Source organism: Siphateles boraxobius, unplaced genomic scaffold (assembly GCF_051911475.1).
Source record: "Siphateles boraxobius isolate OS27281-9 unplaced genomic scaffold, OSU_SipBor_1 53, whole genome shotgun sequence".
Lineage (NCBI taxonomy): Eukaryota > Metazoa > Chordata > Actinopteri > Cypriniformes > Leuciscidae > Siphateles > Siphateles boraxobius.
Window position 1 is genome coordinate 8,545,986 of NW_027509175.1, and position 17,808 is coordinate 8,563,793.

The window sequence follows — 17,808 nt, forward strand, 5'->3', positions numbered from 1 at the left end:
ATATATATATATATATATATATATATATATATATATATATAAAGGTACTTTAAATTGTAATATTTCACAATAGTACTGGTTTTACTGTATTTTTGATAAAACAAAACCCATACTTTTGAACAGTAGAGCATATTACTGCATTCAGTTATAGCAGTTCTGAAGTGCAACACGCCATTAAAGTGAAATTAAACTGACTGCAGTTGTTTTCTCCTCACTTCTGTGATGAGAACAGTCAACAGACCCATGCTGAAATGTCAATTTAAGAAAACTACTAACAAGTGAAAGATACTGCATCTCTGCATTATGTCCTCAAGAGGGAGCCTTACCTCTCTTTGAAAAATCTCCTAAAGCCAAAGGCAACCAGTTTCAGCACAGCCTCGATCACAAAGACCAGCGTGAAGACATAGTTACAGTATTTCAGACCTTCATCAAGATACTGAGAAGCACAGACATAAACAGTGACAGTCAGACACCTGGAATATTAAACTTTGAATTAAACATGAAATCAAAATTGACCATTTTATTGATATGATCCTGGTCATATAATCCATCAGTGCATGTTATCTTGTTTTTAAATATTTCATCAAAATGTAATAACTAGCTCTGCCTCTGAAACAACTTTCCTTTTCGTTTGACATCACCAAGCCCTTTTATTTTTCAACCCTTCCCCTGGCCTGATGTCATTAGGTGTGTTCAACTTCATTCAGCGATGCACAGACAGATTGGTTAGAAATAGAATACATGCCGGTTAGAAATGTTGTCTGGCTTGAGACAGCCCGAGCCGACGCCATGTCACTGTGATGTATGGCATCAAAGCACAACGAGAGCAGACGACTGACTCAGCTGCACAAGCTCGGGTGACGTCACGCTGCTCCACGATTGGCCAGATTCTACGATGACATCGTGTTTATTCTGACACCTTCTGTTCCTCTAATGTTCACAAATCCGTAAACTTTTTTTATATAACCATAATTTTATATTTATGTCATGTTTATCAAAATAAAATTAAAATTAAATCAAAATAAAATTGTACAGATGGCGCCGTATTAAGCAGCTGGGCTTGGCATTAACACCAACCCAAATGCAGGTGTATTTCAGCAGTGGCGTGTAACGCAGTCAGTCCTTCTAGTCACTTTGAGGGGTTGAATTTTATATATATACATTTTTCAACTGTAGTTTGTTTTTAAAGGAATCTAAAATAATAAACTAAGTGCAATGTGGTGAAAAAGTGCTCAAGCACTCAAAGTGCGGCACATAAACCGCCTCTCAGTAATAAATCGATGTTTTTTTCGCTGCTTATCGTGCTTAAACTGTCAAATACACACAAAATATTGTGAAAATGGCTAGAATTCACATAAACACAGTCAGTTATGTTTTAAGTGAACATAAACAGTTGAGAAAGAAAACGCATGTGTAACAGTATAATTGATCCGTGTGTCAGGTCCTAAAGTGACAGCAGCCCAATAAACCTGCTGCCAAATTATGAGATAATATTCAAAAAATATCTATATGGCAGTTTTTCCCCATGGTATTGATATCAAAATTGTGGCCAGTGAAAATGCTAAGTGGCTAGTAACTTTGGAAAATCGCTAGCCACAGTGGCTGGTGAGAAAAAAAGTTAATGTTAAGCAGTATATAAAAAGTGTTTCTGTTGCTTCATGATGTATTTGACAAATATTGCATCTAATCCACTTCATCTGTGTTAAAGTATGCAAACACCGCGCGAGCGTCACTACGGGAAGCAGAAACTGTCTGACTTGACGGCTCCGTTTTCAACTCCTCCCCCGACCGCAAGCGGCATCTCTCGCCGATTGGTCTGCGCAGTCGAACACACCTAAACTGTTATGAAACTCCAATCAATTCCAGATGCATAAAATCATGTCTCACCCACTCTGAAATACATCTGATTACGGAAGTAAAGTGGGTGTGAACCAGTGTTGTTATTGTTAACTAAAACCAAAACTAAAAACACAAAGTTATTTATGTTCATTGAAATGAACATTAACAGAAATATAAATAAACTTATTATATTTCAGTTAGTTGTGAGGGAACAAATTAAAATTTTCATTTAAAGGTGAAATAAATTAATAAGTCTATTTAATTAAATAGACATGTTTAAAAAAAAACTAATAAAATGACTAAAACATACATCAAAATTACTCAAAAAAAAATATAAAAATACTAAATCTAATTAAAAATATCAACAAATAAGATTGTATAGTAATGATAAAAGACTGAATAACTAAAATAAACTAAACAACTAAAATAACAGGGGTGGCCATATGTTGACTTAAAACATGAAATGCTAAAATTCTGTTTGCATTTTTGCAAACAGGCTTTGTTAACCTATTGCTCATGCCATTGCCCCGCAGAAGCAGTGTGTGTGCAATACACCAAACCTTGGGTTGTTTGTAGTGCTCCATTGACATTGTAAGGACATTAATGGCGATGATGATGGTGATGAAGAGGTCCAGATAATGACTAGTGCAGAGCGTGTGAATATAGAGGCGTGTTGGAGAGTAGTCTGCATAGTACGGTCTCTGCATGGCCTCTACAAGACAAACACACACACACACACACACACACACACACACACACACACACACACACACACACACACACACACACACACACACACACACACACACACACACACACACACACACACACACACACACACACACACACACACACACACACACACACACACACACACACACACACACACACACACACACACAACAACAGAGCACCTTGATTAGGGTGTATTCAGGTCATTCAGGTACTTACACACATACACACGCACTCATCTTGAATCATGGGATGCTGTGAACATCCACGGCAAACATTTTATGTTTAAAAATGCTTTGATGGTAATATTCACAAGACTTGCAACATTTCATTGAAATAACTCAAAGGCAGAATGTGTGTTGTTAGTGTACTGTATAGGCTACTTTGTGGTCCCTGTTAAACACAAGCACACTGACCCAGTTTTGTCTGGCCAGTAAATTGCTAACGTGGCAGTGTGTGTGTGTGTGTGTATGTGTGTGCATGTAATCACAGTTTGCAAACAGTCGAGTCATATGAGGGATGTTATAAATGTCAAGCCAAGCGTCCCCCCACATCCATCACTGCTCACGACTGCTCAAGGTGTCTTTGAGAGAAGCTTTGTGTGCATTTAAGAAAGAGGCAGAGCAAGTGAGGTTTTGAGACAGCTAGCAAAGTCACTTTCCAGTTCAGTACTGTGGCGATACCATGGTGTAGTGATGGTCTTTGATATATACCACAGTACTGTCAGTAATGCTTACTCATGTAAATCTAAGGGTTCTGGGTTGTTGTTATGCAGTGGCTTACTGTCCTAAAGTAGGCCAACATTTTGACCCCTAAACGTGGCTTTGGTCCCTATATGTAATATGTAAGAAAGTTATAGCTATTGTTTAAAATTTTCCCCATTGTTTTAATAACCTTGTTACCTGACACTAGTAAAACTACTAAAGCACAGGATTCAAGTGGGATTTGAGGCAAGAGTAAATGTTTTTACTCTCACTTATAATTACGTGTCTCTTGTCTAATTAAATGCTGGTTATGTGGTTTTGAAGTCAAGCAAAGTCAATGGGCCTTTGAAGAACACGTCTTTGGAAATCAATACTAATAGTCTATTTCACAAGCTTAATACACACAGCAGCAATCAAACTGTACTGTGCTGACCATGTGTGATTCAATAAAATTACAAGCAATAAAACCAGTCTGTTCCATGCTAGTTTTTATCCTAACCAGCAGTGACAAGCCACAAAATATTTTGTTGCCCTCTGCTCTGGTCAATATTTAAGTGGCAAAAAAGTACAAAAATGGCCCAAAATCCATTTAGTTGTTTCGTTCTGAATTTCGCTTTCAGTAACAGCAGGAAAATGACTGACGTTTTGTTGCATTGTCCCATTACGACACGGTCTGCAAAAAACACACACTCACTCCTGCGTTTCTTCTCCATGCGCTTCTTTCTCTTTTCCTCTCTCCGTCTGGCCTCCTCTTCCTCTTGGTCTTGTCTACACTTGTGAAAGTTCTCGACCACTACGCCTACAAACATGTTCAGCACGAAGAAGCTGACGATCAGCAGGAAGGAGATGAAGTACAGAAGCATCCAGGGATTATGATTCCTTATGGGCTACAAAGAGAGAAGAAAGAAGAACAGAGAAATCATTTAGATATAAGGAGATGACATTGATCAAAGAGGTGTAATTGTCATAAGGAAATGTTCATGTGTACACTTTGAAAAAATATTTCTGTGTGCTTCAGCACATTTATTTATATACTAAGTATATAAACTTTATATGCTATATTAAACTTGCACATATTTTTCATACTATTCGTTTGTGGAAATGCTAGCTAGCTCTTGCCTTTTATTTTGCTGCATTTAAGTAATTAAACTTACTAATTCAGATCCCTGACAACAATTTTCAGGAATTGAAAAATGCAGGTAATAAGACTTAAAAGTCTTAAAAATAAAGTTTTTAATGTTGTTTATATGTCTATGTGGTGTTTTTAATGTGCTTTAAGACAAACCATGTGTAAAGTCATAAGTCAACCCCATTGCTGTGAACCAAAGACAGTCTCAAAAACGCGTTTAAAATCGCTGGTGTTTCTGACGTCACAAACTACCTTGTAACCAATCAGGTCAATGTGTGATCGTCGACAAGTGGATCTCTGAGCTGGTGTGAGTGAGTGGAGGCGGGGCTAATTTGCATATTCATGGAACAGCGTATACTAAATGAGGCAAGGGTGTAGAGTTACATTCAAGCTATTTTTGTCATGATACAACCAGACACAGGTAGATCCAAACGCAGCGTGAGTTTATTAGAGGGTAGTCAGACAGGCAAGGGTCACAGACAGCAAACACAGCATAGGAGACAAGGCAATACTCAGAGTCCGATAACCAGGCGGGAAGACAGAGACAGGCGTCAGACAAGATGGAATCCAGGAAACAGGCGATGGGTCAGATACACAGACAGGACTAGACTAGGAAAAGCTTGGTGATGTCCACAACAGTAAAACAAGACTTAGCAATGAGTGATAGTTAGAGTGGAGTATAAATGAGTGCGGAGCTGCGTGAGGAACTCGATGCAGGTGTGAGAGTGATCAGTGGAAACAGGTGTGTGTGAAATCAGTTCAGGGTGTGTGCATGATCAGTCCCAGGGAAGGCAGTGCAGGGGTGGAGCACCCTCTAGTGAAACTCGAGGGCAATCCACCCGAACATCGTCACATAACCCCCCCTTTAAGGAGCGGCTTCCAGACGCTCCAAAGAATATCCAGGTGGGGGGCAGAGTGAAGACGATCCTGGGGGAGGGACGGAGGGCCAGGCCCGTGCAGGGGAACGGGACAAGGAGGTAGCCAAGGCGGGCCCGGGCCGCAGAGCGTGGGCGACCAGGGCGGAGCAGGACGTGATGGCGGCCAGGGCGGAGCAGGACGTGATGGCAGCCAGGGCGGAGCAGGACGTGATGGCAGCCAGGGCGGAGCAGGATGAGCCAAAGGCCAGGGTGGAACAGGATGGACCAATGGCCAGGGTGGGGCCCCCTCAGGCCTCCCTGGGTGTGAAGACCTCACGGGCAGTCACGGCAGAGACGACCCCTCAGGAGACCACGGTGGCACGCCCCTCATTGTCCCTTCGTGGCCTCTACTGCCCCCCTCCAAAAAATACTTGGGGGAACCTACAGGGACATAGACTGGAACTGGAGGCTTCGGGGGTTCGGCTGCAGGCTTCACTAAAGGTTTCGGAGGTTCGGCTGCAGGCGGCTCTGGCAGTTCGGTAGCAGGCTCTGGTTCAGCTAGGCAGACGTGAAACTCAAGCTTGTCATGGCTGACGTGAAGCTCTGGGTCATCGAGGCTGACGTGAAGCTCTGGCTCGTCGAGGCTGACGTGAAGCTCTGGCTCGTCGAGGCTGACGTGAAGGGCAGGTTCGTCAAGGCAGACGTTAAACTCAGGTTCGTCAAGGCTGATGCGAAGCTCAGGTTTGTCTAGGCTGACGCGAAGCTCAGGTTCGTCTAGGCTGACGCGAAGCTCAGGTGCGTCTAGGCTGACGCGAAGCTCTGGCTCGTCGAGGCTGACGCGAAGCTCTGGCTCGTCGAGGCTGACGTGAAGCTCTGGCTCGTCGAGGCTGACGTGAAGCTCTGGCTCGTCGAGGCTGACGTGAAGCTCTGGTTCGTCGAGGCTGACGTGAAGCACAGGTTCGTCAAGGCAGACGATAAACTCAGGTTCGTCGAGGCTGACGCGAAGCTCAGGTTCGTCGAGGCTGACGTGAAGCTCTGGCTCGGCAGAAAGGAACCCTGGAACGGCGACCTTTATGGACTTCCGCGTTGAGATCAGTGGAGGATCAGCCATGCTGGAAACCAGTCCTGGGTAGCAATAGACCGATCCGATGGCAGCTTTGATGGTAGGTGTGACGTGAGGATTCTCCAGCTCGTCGAGGCGTGACATGACTATACCCTGGTTCGGTGAATGCCGTGGCGTCGTGGAGCTCCTTCTCCATCTTACTCACAGCGAGAGCAGAACCCCTCAGTAGAAGGGCCATGTCAATATACTGCATTAAAGTACCGTGGGGATCATGAATGGGCATCAGTGACCGGAGCGGTTCAGATAACCCTCCGCGGAAAAAGACCATTAAACATCCGGTACTCATTATCGTGAAACGTGCCAGTTTAACAAACTCTTTGACATACCACTTAATCGATCGATCCTCTTGACGAAGTCGCATAATCTCAGCTCCCGTATCCGTGTTCGGTATTGCTGCGAAAGCTCGACGTGGAACCTTGCTGTCGAATTTTACCGGGAGAGCTTGGCGTGGAACTGGGATTGGCTCAGGGCTGACAACTGTGGAGACAGGTTGAGTCTGCGATGGTCCCGGTGTGGAAACCTGAAGACCGCGAACCATCTTGGCCAACCTCTCCAATGACGAGGTGAGTTGATCCAGCTGATCCCGGTGTACAGCGATCAGATCCGCATTGGCTGACTGGGAGGCATACAAGGCTGACATGCTGCTGGATCTGTTTATGGCTAAGTCTTCTGTCATGATACAACCAGACACAGGTAGATCCAAACGCAGCGTGAGTTTATTAGAGGGTAGTCAGACAGGCAAGGGTCACAGACAGCAAACACAGCATAGGAGATAAGGCAATACTCAGAGTCCGATAACCAGGCGGGAAGACAGAGGCAGGCGTCAGACAAGACGGAATCCAGGAAACAGGCGATGGGTCAGATACACAGACAGGACTAGACTAGGAAAAGCTTGGTGATGTCCACAACAGTAAAACAAGACTTAGCAATGAGTGATAGTTAGAGTGGAGTATAAATGAGTGCGGAGCTGCGTGAGGAACTCGATGCAGGTGTGAGAGTGATCAGTGGAAACAGGTGTGTGTGAAATCAGTTCAGGGTGTGTGCATGATCAGTCCCAGGGAAGGCAGTGCAGGGGTGGAGCACCCTCTAGTGAAACTCGAGGGCAATCCACCCGAACATCGTCACAATTTTAAGGCATGAAGAATTTTTTTTCATAGAAAAAATGTTTAAATATTAAATATGTAATTTTGGTGATCAAAAATTAGTTTTAAGGGATATAATTATTGACTACAGGGGGATTTTAATGTTTTCACTCATCTGTTCTTTTGATGCTTCTAAAAAATAATCTGTCTGCTCCTGTTTCCAAAAGCTTGATGCTTGATCGTTTCGTAGCATTCATAATTACTTTAGTTTGGTTATGTCATGTACCAATATAAATTAATAATATTCAGATAGTCAGAATATTATACCAGCTGTCTTTGTTGGTTAAACACTAATATTTGTAAGCCTAAAACTATCTAAATACTGTAGATTTGTGTTTAAAATAAAACTTCTGTTTTGCATTTTACTATATTTTTAAATGTAATTTTTTCCTGTGATGGTTAAAACCGCATCATTCTGCATTGTCACATGATCCTTCAGAAATCATTCTAATATGCTGATTTGTTCAAGAAACATTTCTTATTATTATTATCAATGAAGAAAATCATTTTGCTCCTAAATATTTTTGTGGAAACTGTGATTCATTTTTTAAGATTCTTTGATGAAAAGTAACTTTGAAAGAACAGTATTTGAAATAGAAATCTTTTGTAACATTATAAATACATTTAGTGTCAACTTTGATCAATTTAATGCAAGATTTCTGAATAAAACAGTATTAAACTCTTTAAAAAAATACCAAGTAATATAATTCCATAATAGTTTCTCTGAAATCAAGTCTTATTATCTTACAGTATTTTTCTATTAAAAACATTTTTTTTTTCATTTTAAAGTGAAGGCACCCTTGTTTCTAAAAACTTGAATATTGGCTTAACACAGCAATCAGCATTAACATGACGCATGCATAATCAGTATTTAGAAATTTTCATTAAAATTTCTATGAACATAAAAGTAATTACAAGTTGCATTCCCTATAAAATGTAAATGGGGAAACCTGTCAGGAGGAAAAGAAAGTGGAGAGAAAGAAGCCAATCAGCAAGAAATCAAAGACATGAAAATGTGACGGGAAGAACGTGCAGAATGCAATGGAAACTCTGTACTTGTCTTATTGTATATCCAACATAATTAGTATTTTTAACCACACAAAAAGATAAAGGACACTATATAAACTAGTTGTGTTGAGTCTGTTATTGTCCGTGGACTGAACGTTTCTGTCCGTGTGTGTGTGTGTGTGTGTGAGTATAAGACCTCTCAGAGGAATTAAATGATGAATGTTCTGTGTCTCCTCCTCAATCTGCTCATTTTGGTGTCCTCCACTGTATTTTTATCTCTCTCTCCCTTTTTTTCTTCAGTTCAGAGCTGAATCAATCAAACACTCACTTTACCTAAAGCCCGCTGCTGCCTTTTGTGATTGTGTCACTTGAGCTTGTGTGAAAAAAAAAAACAATTCCTGGTGCCAGTTTTTTCTTTTCTTATAACAGACAGATTCAGAGTAAGGCGTAAGTGTTTCCACACCGCACGTGTACGCACGTGTACGCACACACACACACACACACACACACACACACACACACACACACACACACACACACACACACACACACACACACACACACACACACACACACACACACACACACACACACACACACACACACACACACACACACACACACACCTGTTTGTCCACAGCCACAGCATCTAAGCCATCGTACATGATGCTGACCCAACCATCTTTAGATGACAGGACAAATAATGACATCAGTGCCTGCAAAACAGAGATAAAATGATTTAATGTAAATAAGATAATATTACTGTATCATTGTCAACAATATGAATAACTGTAAAATATTAAGGGGAAGGTGAGATGAACATAATTCTGCTCAGTTGAAGGCTACTGCACAGCAAAAAAAATTTTTTTTGGAAAAAAATCTAAGCATACTAAAATTACTTGTAAAGCAAGCAACACTTATTTGTTGAATTTAATACTGAATTAAGTTTTTCCTCTATTGATTGTTTTTTCTTGTTTTAAACACAATCTATTTGCATTGTTTCTAATTAAAATAAGAAACGTATTATTTTTGTGCAAACTGGCAATATGTCCGGCCAAGGAAAATGTACATCTTCACCCTTTATTGAAATATAATTAAAACTTTATTTATTATTAAACATTTTGTAAGCATATTGCTTAGTTGTGCTTTTATTTGTGATAACGCAATGAAACATGCCAAATTGCGCAGACATAATTTCTGGCCAGTCTGTCATACAAAGAAATTACGAACACATGCAAAAACAAGAGAGAACCAACAAAATATTGATAACTAATTATGTTGAAGTCATGTATGCTTTTTCCTGTGAGCTTTTAGTTTTTTTATGCATAGTGGATTTTCCATTTCTATGCATTTTGTATAGTAAAATAAAACCAGTAGCTGTAGTTTACCTTTTTTTTTTTTGCTATATATATTTTTTCCAGATAAATACATTAAGCAAGTTTTGTGTTATATTCTTCCCTCATATTATATACCGTAAAACATCCAATAATAGCCCGGGCTTTTATTTTCCCAAATCGTCGAACTGCACCGGCTTGTATTTGAGACAGGCGTCTATATGAGACAGGCCTTAATAATTTAGTGTTGAGATGTTGTTCATTGAGATGTTGTTCCCAGAGTCTCTAATCCCTAAAAATCTCCAAATGATCACGTGACGTGAAACTGCGGTTTTCCGAACTTTTACTATCGCGCGCGCGGCCGGGGCGCTCTCTCTGCTCGTTTGCGCTCTGTCAAGCGCAGCAGTCATTCTATTCTACATCCAGGGGCGGAGTGGCAATCGGGAGAGTCGGGATTTTTCCCGGTGGGACGGTAGTTTTTCGAGGCTGCGAGGGCCGGTCTGATAATAGTTATAGGCTACTTATACACTGCTTGTCTGCTTCTTAGTTCTTAGCAACACCATCCAGCGGCCTGGTGTGCGGCCACTGCCCGCTGCTCAAACTGTACAGCCTCTTTGCTCAACCCGTAAATAAATGCATCGATCCGCAAACTCAGTTTCAGTTCTTAAATGGTCTAGTGGAAGATCATTTGCCAAGCGTGTCAGAGGTTACGGGTTCTAATCCGCAGCCGTATAGTTTTTTTTTCTCTCATCAAAACTGAATATGTTCATCAGTGGTTACAGTCTATATCAAGCAGGGACACGTGTGTGTGCATTAACTGCATTTTATTTTGTGATTTCACCGGAATGATTAGAGAGTCTTTGCAACAGCGATAGATTGAAGCGCGCGTCCGAGTGAAGACAGCGCTCTGCGTCACAAGAGAACTATGTATCCATGACAACCGATCGCCCGGCAACGAGCGCTCAGCTTGATTTAAAAACACACACACATTTTAGCGCAAGATCTCTTATTTAATACGCTTATTTCACGCAGCCGTTATTTCGAAATCGCAAGCGAGGCTCCGGTGGGAAGAAAACCGGAAGTGTCGCCTTTAATCATAGGAGAGTCGCGAATGCGATGGCGTATTGTTGTGTTTAATGTAGAAATTAGTTATTCTAAAAATGTACTTCAGGTTGGTAGTCCAAGGCATTGTTGTTTATCTTTACTTCCGGGGTTCTTCCCAATCCCACCGGAGCCTCGCTTTCGATTTCAAAATAACGGCTGCGTGAAATAAGCGTATAGCGAACTAAATGAATGCTCTGCTAATTAACTGGAGATGTTTTATTTATTTGTATTAGTACATCCGTGCCTCAATGTTTCAAAAAGCGGTGGGGGACAACATCGATCCTGAGAAAATGTGGTGGGACACAACTTCACTGGATCTAAACAAATCAATCTAACTATAGATTTGACCAGTAGTGGTGGCTTTCTTAATCTATTTAAAATAACTTTGCAAGAAGTTCTTGCAAAAAAAGTTTTTTTAGGCCGGTGTTCTACGAAACACCCCTAGGCCGGTGTTCTATGAAATTTCCCGGTAGACTTTTTGGTCCCACTCCGCCCCTGCCTACATCACTCACCGATCAAAAAAGGCTTTGGCGGGACACAAATTTGCTTTGGCGGCTGCCAAAAAGCGGACGATCTGACGGGTTTTAGATGATTAAATACAACCCCAAACTAAAAAACAGATCCGGCCTCTATTTGAGACCGGCCTTTATTTACCCAAACCTGTCGTCACACCAGGCGTGTAAAAGAGACAGGCGTCTATTTGGGACTCAGCTATTATTTTAAGTTTTACGGTATATATATATATATATATATATATACACACACACACGCACGCACACACACACACACACACACACACACACACACACACACACACACACACACACACACACACACACACACACACACACACACACACACACACACACACACACACACACACACACACACACACACACACACACACACACACACACACACTGACCTAAAGGATTATTAGGTACACCTGTTCAATTTCTCATTAATGCAATTATCTAATCACCCAATCACATGGCAGTTGGTTCAATGCATTTAGGGGTGTGGTCCTGGTCAAGACAATCTCCTGAACTCCAAACTGAATGTCAAAATGGGAAAGAAAGGTGATTTAAGCAATTTTGAGCGTGGCATGGTTGTTGGTGCCAGACGGGCCGGTCTGAGTATTTCACAATCTGCTCAGTTACTGGGATTTTCACGCACACCACCATTTCTACGGTTTACAAAGACTGGTGTGAAAAGGGAAAAACATCCAGTATGCGGCAGTCCTGTGGGCGAAAATGCCTTGTTGATGCTAGAGGTCAGAGCAGAATGGGCCGACTGATTCAAGCTGATAGAAGAGCAACTTTGACTGATATAACCACTCGTTACAATCGAGGTATGCAGCATAGCATTTGTGAAGCCACAACACGCACAACTTTGAGGCGGATGGGCTACAACAGCAGAAAACCCCACCGGGTACCACTCATCTCCACTACAAATAGGAAAAAGAGGCTACAATTTCCAAGAGCTCACCAAAATTGGACAGTTGAAGACTGGAAAAATGTTGCCTGGTCTGATGAGTCTCGATTTCTGTTGAGACATTCATTTACATTTATTTACATTTATGCACTTAGCTGACGCTTTTATCCAAAGCGACTTACAATTGCTAGATATGTCAGAGGTCGCACGCCTCTGGAGCAACTAGGGGTTAAGTGTCTTGCTCAGGGACACATTGGTGTCTCACAGTGGATTCGAACCCAGGTCTCTCACACCAAAGGCATGTGTCTTATCCACTGGGCCATCACCACTCACCCACCACCACATTCAGATGGTAGAGTCAGAATTTGGCGTAAACAGAATGAGAACATGGATCCATCATGCCTTGTTACCACTGTGCAGGCTGGTGCTGGTGGTGTAATGGTGTGGGGGATGTTTTCTTAGCACACTTTAGGCCCCTTAGTGCCAATTGGGCATCGTTTAAATGCCACGGCCTACCTGAGCATTGTTTCTGACCATGTCCATCCCTTTATGGCCACCATGTACCCATCCTCTGATGGCTACTTCCAGCAGGATAATTTTCACCATGTCACAAAGCTCGAATCATTTCAAATTGGTTTCTTGAACATTTAAAAGAGTTCACTGTACTAAAATGGCCCCCACAGTCACCAGATCTCAAACCAATAGAGGATCTTTGGGATGGGGTGGAATGAGAGCTTCGTGCCCTGGATGTGCACCCCACAAATCTCCATCAACTGCAAGAGGCTATCCTATCAATATGGGCCAACATTTCTAAAGAATGCTTTTAGCACCTTGTTGAATCAATGCCACGTAGAATTAAGGCAGTTCTGAAGGCGAAAGGGGGTCAAACACAGTATTAGTATGGTGTTCCTAATCATCCTTTAGGTGAGTGTATATATATATATATATATATATATATATATATATATATATATATATACACACACACACACACACACACACACATATATACGGGTGTGCTGATTGTACAACAAAGTACTGACACAATGTGGACACACACACACACACAGACACACACACACACACACACACACACACACACACACACACACACACACACACACACACACACACACACACACACACACACACACACACACACACACACACACACACACACACATATGGGTGTGCTGATTGTACAACAAAGTACTGACAGAATGTGGACAAAATAAAAATTTGCATTTATTTAAACTGTGAAAATGATATTCAAATATTTTTTGGGGAAAAAATCAAACATTTTGGATGTCAGACTTAATGTTAATTCATTACATGAGGGAATTAAAGTTAAAGGTCTAAACTAAAAAAAAAAAAAAAAAATTTAACAATTGAACAGGTACAAGAAACACTGTCCACCAGAACCCTGTCATCTTGATGAAATGCGCTTGTGTGACCTGAATCTGAAATATAATGGATTTAGAAAAAGGGCAAATGAGAAGGTTGATTTTTTAAATAAAAGACGCTATCAGTGGTCATAATTCATTCTTCATGAATTCCCCCTTAATGTCTATGTCTATATATGTGTGTGTAAGTGTGATTGTCTTACCTGACCCAGGTTATCGAAGTTGTACTTCCTACGGACCCATTTGTATTTAGCCTGCAGACACTCTGATCTATTGGTGATGTTTCTAGTGTCAAAGCCTTCACAGTGATGAAACTTCCCCTTAAAGAGCTGAGTAAATAAAAATACCTTACATTTAGACAGCATTAATGCCAATTAACTGATAATTACAAAGCAAACAACTGCTCTGACATACTAAAGGTCTATTTAATTAATACAATCATTCATAAAAGTTAATAAAAATTAACTTAATTCAGATTTTTATTCTTTAAGTAATTTAGACACTAGCAGCATGTGTGTACCTGAACTCCCAGAATGCCAAAGACAATAAAGAAAGCGCAACAGATTAATACAATATTTCCAATAGGTCTGAGAGATGTGATCAATGTTTCAACGACCAGCTTCAGTCCGGGGGCCCTGCTTATGACCCTGACAAACACACAAAGAAATGCATATTTAGTGCTGCAACAATATCTGAACTCAAAGCAAAACCACTGAACTAGAAAGAGGCTGTTAATATAAAGGCTCAGAGCTGCACAACAAGCTGACGAGATGAGATGTGCTCTAGTGTTAGCCTTGAAATGAATAGTCTGCTCAGCAGAATATATCTCCGTCTGTCTTTCTTCAAATATGTGTAGTGGAACAGTTACATATGGAAGCTCGATTCTGCCATGGAATAGAAAAAAAAGAGTAAAAAAGAGTAATTGCGACATCAATATTTCAAAAGCTTCAATAGTTTTTTGACTAAGATATTACATTTTTCAAGGTTTCAGCACCATGGACAGCAACACTATTAAACATTTTTTTTATTAGGGATACATTTTGTTTTATTGAGTAACTACTGGTTGCCTAGTAAAGCTTGTGAATGACATTCAAGGATGTTGCTTCATGTTTTAGACAGTGAATCAAGAATTTTTGCCACTACAAACAAAAATTTGTGAAGGAAAAGGCTACATCTAAATGGAATCAGTACATCAAATGTTTCATATAAAAGATGACCGAGTTTTCTTTGCCATCGTGGCTATTTATCCGCGGCGAAAGCGGCGGTCTATCTAGGTTCATTAAAACCATTCAGGCTCGTGCCCCTATATGCACACAGAGATCATACATTTTAGGAAACTTCTCTATCTTGCCTCAGGATGTAGTGACGGATAACGTGAGCTCCACTGAATTCCCTCCTGTTGGTTGTTGCTCTGGAAAGTCGCTCTTCATTTGTATTAAGTTAAACGTATCTCAATATTGTCACACCACTGGACAAGCCTACATCCTGTCGCTCGTGTTGCCGGAAATAGTGGTATCGTGACCGCAGCTTCACCAGCTCCAATTCACTTTCATTGTATTGAAAAAGCAGTGTGAACATTCTGCTAAACGTTTACTTTTGTGTTCCACGGAAGAAATATAGGTGAACTAGCCCTTTAAGAATATTAAAACAGCCTACAATAGAGGACATAATGTACTTCCAGACATTTATACACACACCCACACATACCTTCAATGAAAATCTTACCTCAAGGGTCTTAGTGTTCTGAGCAGTCGAAGAACTCGTAAGATACCCAGGATTCTGTTCCCGCCAGAGGACGCGAGTGAGACCAGGATGTCCACAATAGACACAAATACCAGAAAGCCGTCTAGAACATTCCAGCTGCTCTTCAGGTACGAGCCCGGACCAGCGTACAGCCCAAGAGAAACCACCTACAACACCAACAGCATAATAATCATAACCATCACCATCACTGACATGTCATCAGCATATTGCATTATTATTGTTTTATTATATTAAAAATATAAGTTAAATAAAAACAACCCTCTACAGACATACTAAAGCTCGAGTCTCCATTGGCTAGAACATTTTTTGGAATGGAATGCAAGAACAATGGCAAATAAACAAATTCTACACAAATATAATTTAAAATATACATTTCAAACACTATTAAAGGCAAGTAAACCGTCCGTAATAAAATAAGAACAAATAATTAAACTAAAACCAATAGCACAAATAAACCAATAGAAACAAGATACAAATTAAATAAACAGTGCTTTTCAGGTAGATCTAACAGTATTTAGATACAGATTAGATAGATTAGGTACAGAAATTTAATAAAGTAATCAAATTTAAAATAAAACGGTATAGTCTTCACTGTATACGTTAAATATAGATTAATCCTTATTAAAGTTATTCAGTCAAGAGCACTGAGTAATTTGTTTTTTTGCAGTGAGTCTTTTGTAGTTTGATTAACAATAAAAACACAGACAGCAGCTGGTTTATTAGGCTGCTGTCACTTTAAGACAATGCATCCAATATACTGATACTGTTACATTCACTTAAGACATAACCGACTATGTCTACTAGGATATTTGCCAAGACAGGTATTTTGACAATTGTGTGTGAAATTGTCCGTTCAAGAGCAAGAAGACGTGACAGAGCTCGAATCAGTATTTGCGTCCTGTCAGACGGGGCTTACTGGGCTTTCTGTCGGATGCACACATGAGTTATCTTTTGCGTTTTCTTGCGCTTGAATGTTTAAGTAGGCAAGGCTAAAAAACATGTTCAAATGATAAACTTTCATGACGATACAGCACTGGCCCGATCGGGACAGTCACAGATCTGTCAACTCTTGGCCATCGGGCAGTCCTGTCGAGCCCTGTATATAGATCCAGCGCGTCAATTCTCTTTATGTGGCATGTGTAAAAGCCTCTCTCTTTCTCTCACGTTGAGTGTGTGTGTGAAAAAGCGACAGATGGTGCTCTCAGCTAAGCGACCGTGCGTAAAGCTCAGCAGACAATGAAATTATATATGTGAGCTAAACTTATTTTTTGCCTCTAACTCAATCACAGGCAACCGAAATCGTACAGTTTACTAGCCATTGGCTAATTAATGACATTTGTAGTCGCCTAGCATGAAATTTGGTTGCATATGTGAGTGTGATTTATTCGCATTGCAGAGGGTTGAAAAATAATATAAATGTTACTAAAATGTATGCCTTTATTTAATCAATTAATTATTTTTAATTAATTTCCTACCTTCGCAGTCATCTCAGCCACAAAGATCACAGTAAAGATGTAGTTGGTCACTTTAAGAAAAATCCGCTCCTGTCAAACAATGATAAGTGAATAGTGAAAATGACATTTAAAATGGCACCAAATGCACCAAATTCATTACAGATCAATACAAGAGCAGCTTTGATATGTTACCATGTTTCCCCTATTGACGAGAAGTCACCCAGTGGCTTTTTAACGTGGGTTTCTTTTTTAGTATGATAATGGGTTTAAAGATTAATACTTTTATTTAGGACGCATTAGATTGATCAAAAGTGACAGTACATACTTTTATATTGTTAACAAATGATTTCTATTTCAAATAAATGCTGTTCTTTTGAACTTTCTACTCATCAAAGAATCCAGAAAAAACATATTTCCAAAAATATATGACATAAATATAAATATATGATACAAATATAATATGAACACAACATTGATAATATTAGGAAATGTTTCTTGAGCATCAAGTCAGCATATTCGAAAGATTTCTGAACGATCACTTAAGACTGGGGTCATGATGCTGAAAATGTATCTTTGCCATCACAGGAATAAATAGATTGTTATAACATTTTACACTATTATTGTTTTACAGTAATTAAAAAAAAAAAATGCAGCCATGGCGGCCATAAGAGATTATGCAAAAATATTAAACATTTCACCAACACAAACTTTTGAATGGTAGTGTACATATATAATAGAGCTTAATGAAAGAAATGCTAGAAATGAGTGTAGTGATTGTGTT

At 40.2% G+C, this 17,808-nt stretch overlaps 1 protein-coding gene across 1 annotated transcript in view; it reads right to left on the minus strand.

Moving 5' to 3' along the window:
- cacna1hb (calcium channel, voltage-dependent, T type, alpha 1H subunit b) overlaps window positions 1-17,808 on the minus strand; it is a 99,580-nt gene that overhangs the window by 8,278 nt on the left and 73,494 nt on the right. Inside the window, exons 20-27 of the mRNA XM_077205305.1 lie at window positions 17,049-17,117; window positions 15,535-15,719; window positions 14,330-14,456; window positions 14,013-14,138; window positions 9,161-9,250; window positions 3,970-4,162; window positions 2,400-2,551; window positions 327-436 (exon numbers count right to left, since the gene is read on the minus strand). Coding sequence (XP_077061420.1) covers window positions 327-436; window positions 2,400-2,551; window positions 3,970-4,162; window positions 9,161-9,250; window positions 14,013-14,138; window positions 14,330-14,456; window positions 15,535-15,719; window positions 17,049-17,117 — 1,052 coding nt within the window. The remainder of the gene's footprint in view (window positions 1-326; window positions 437-2,399; window positions 2,552-3,969; window positions 4,163-9,160; window positions 9,251-14,012; window positions 14,139-14,329; window positions 14,457-15,534; window positions 15,720-17,048; window positions 17,118-17,808) is intronic.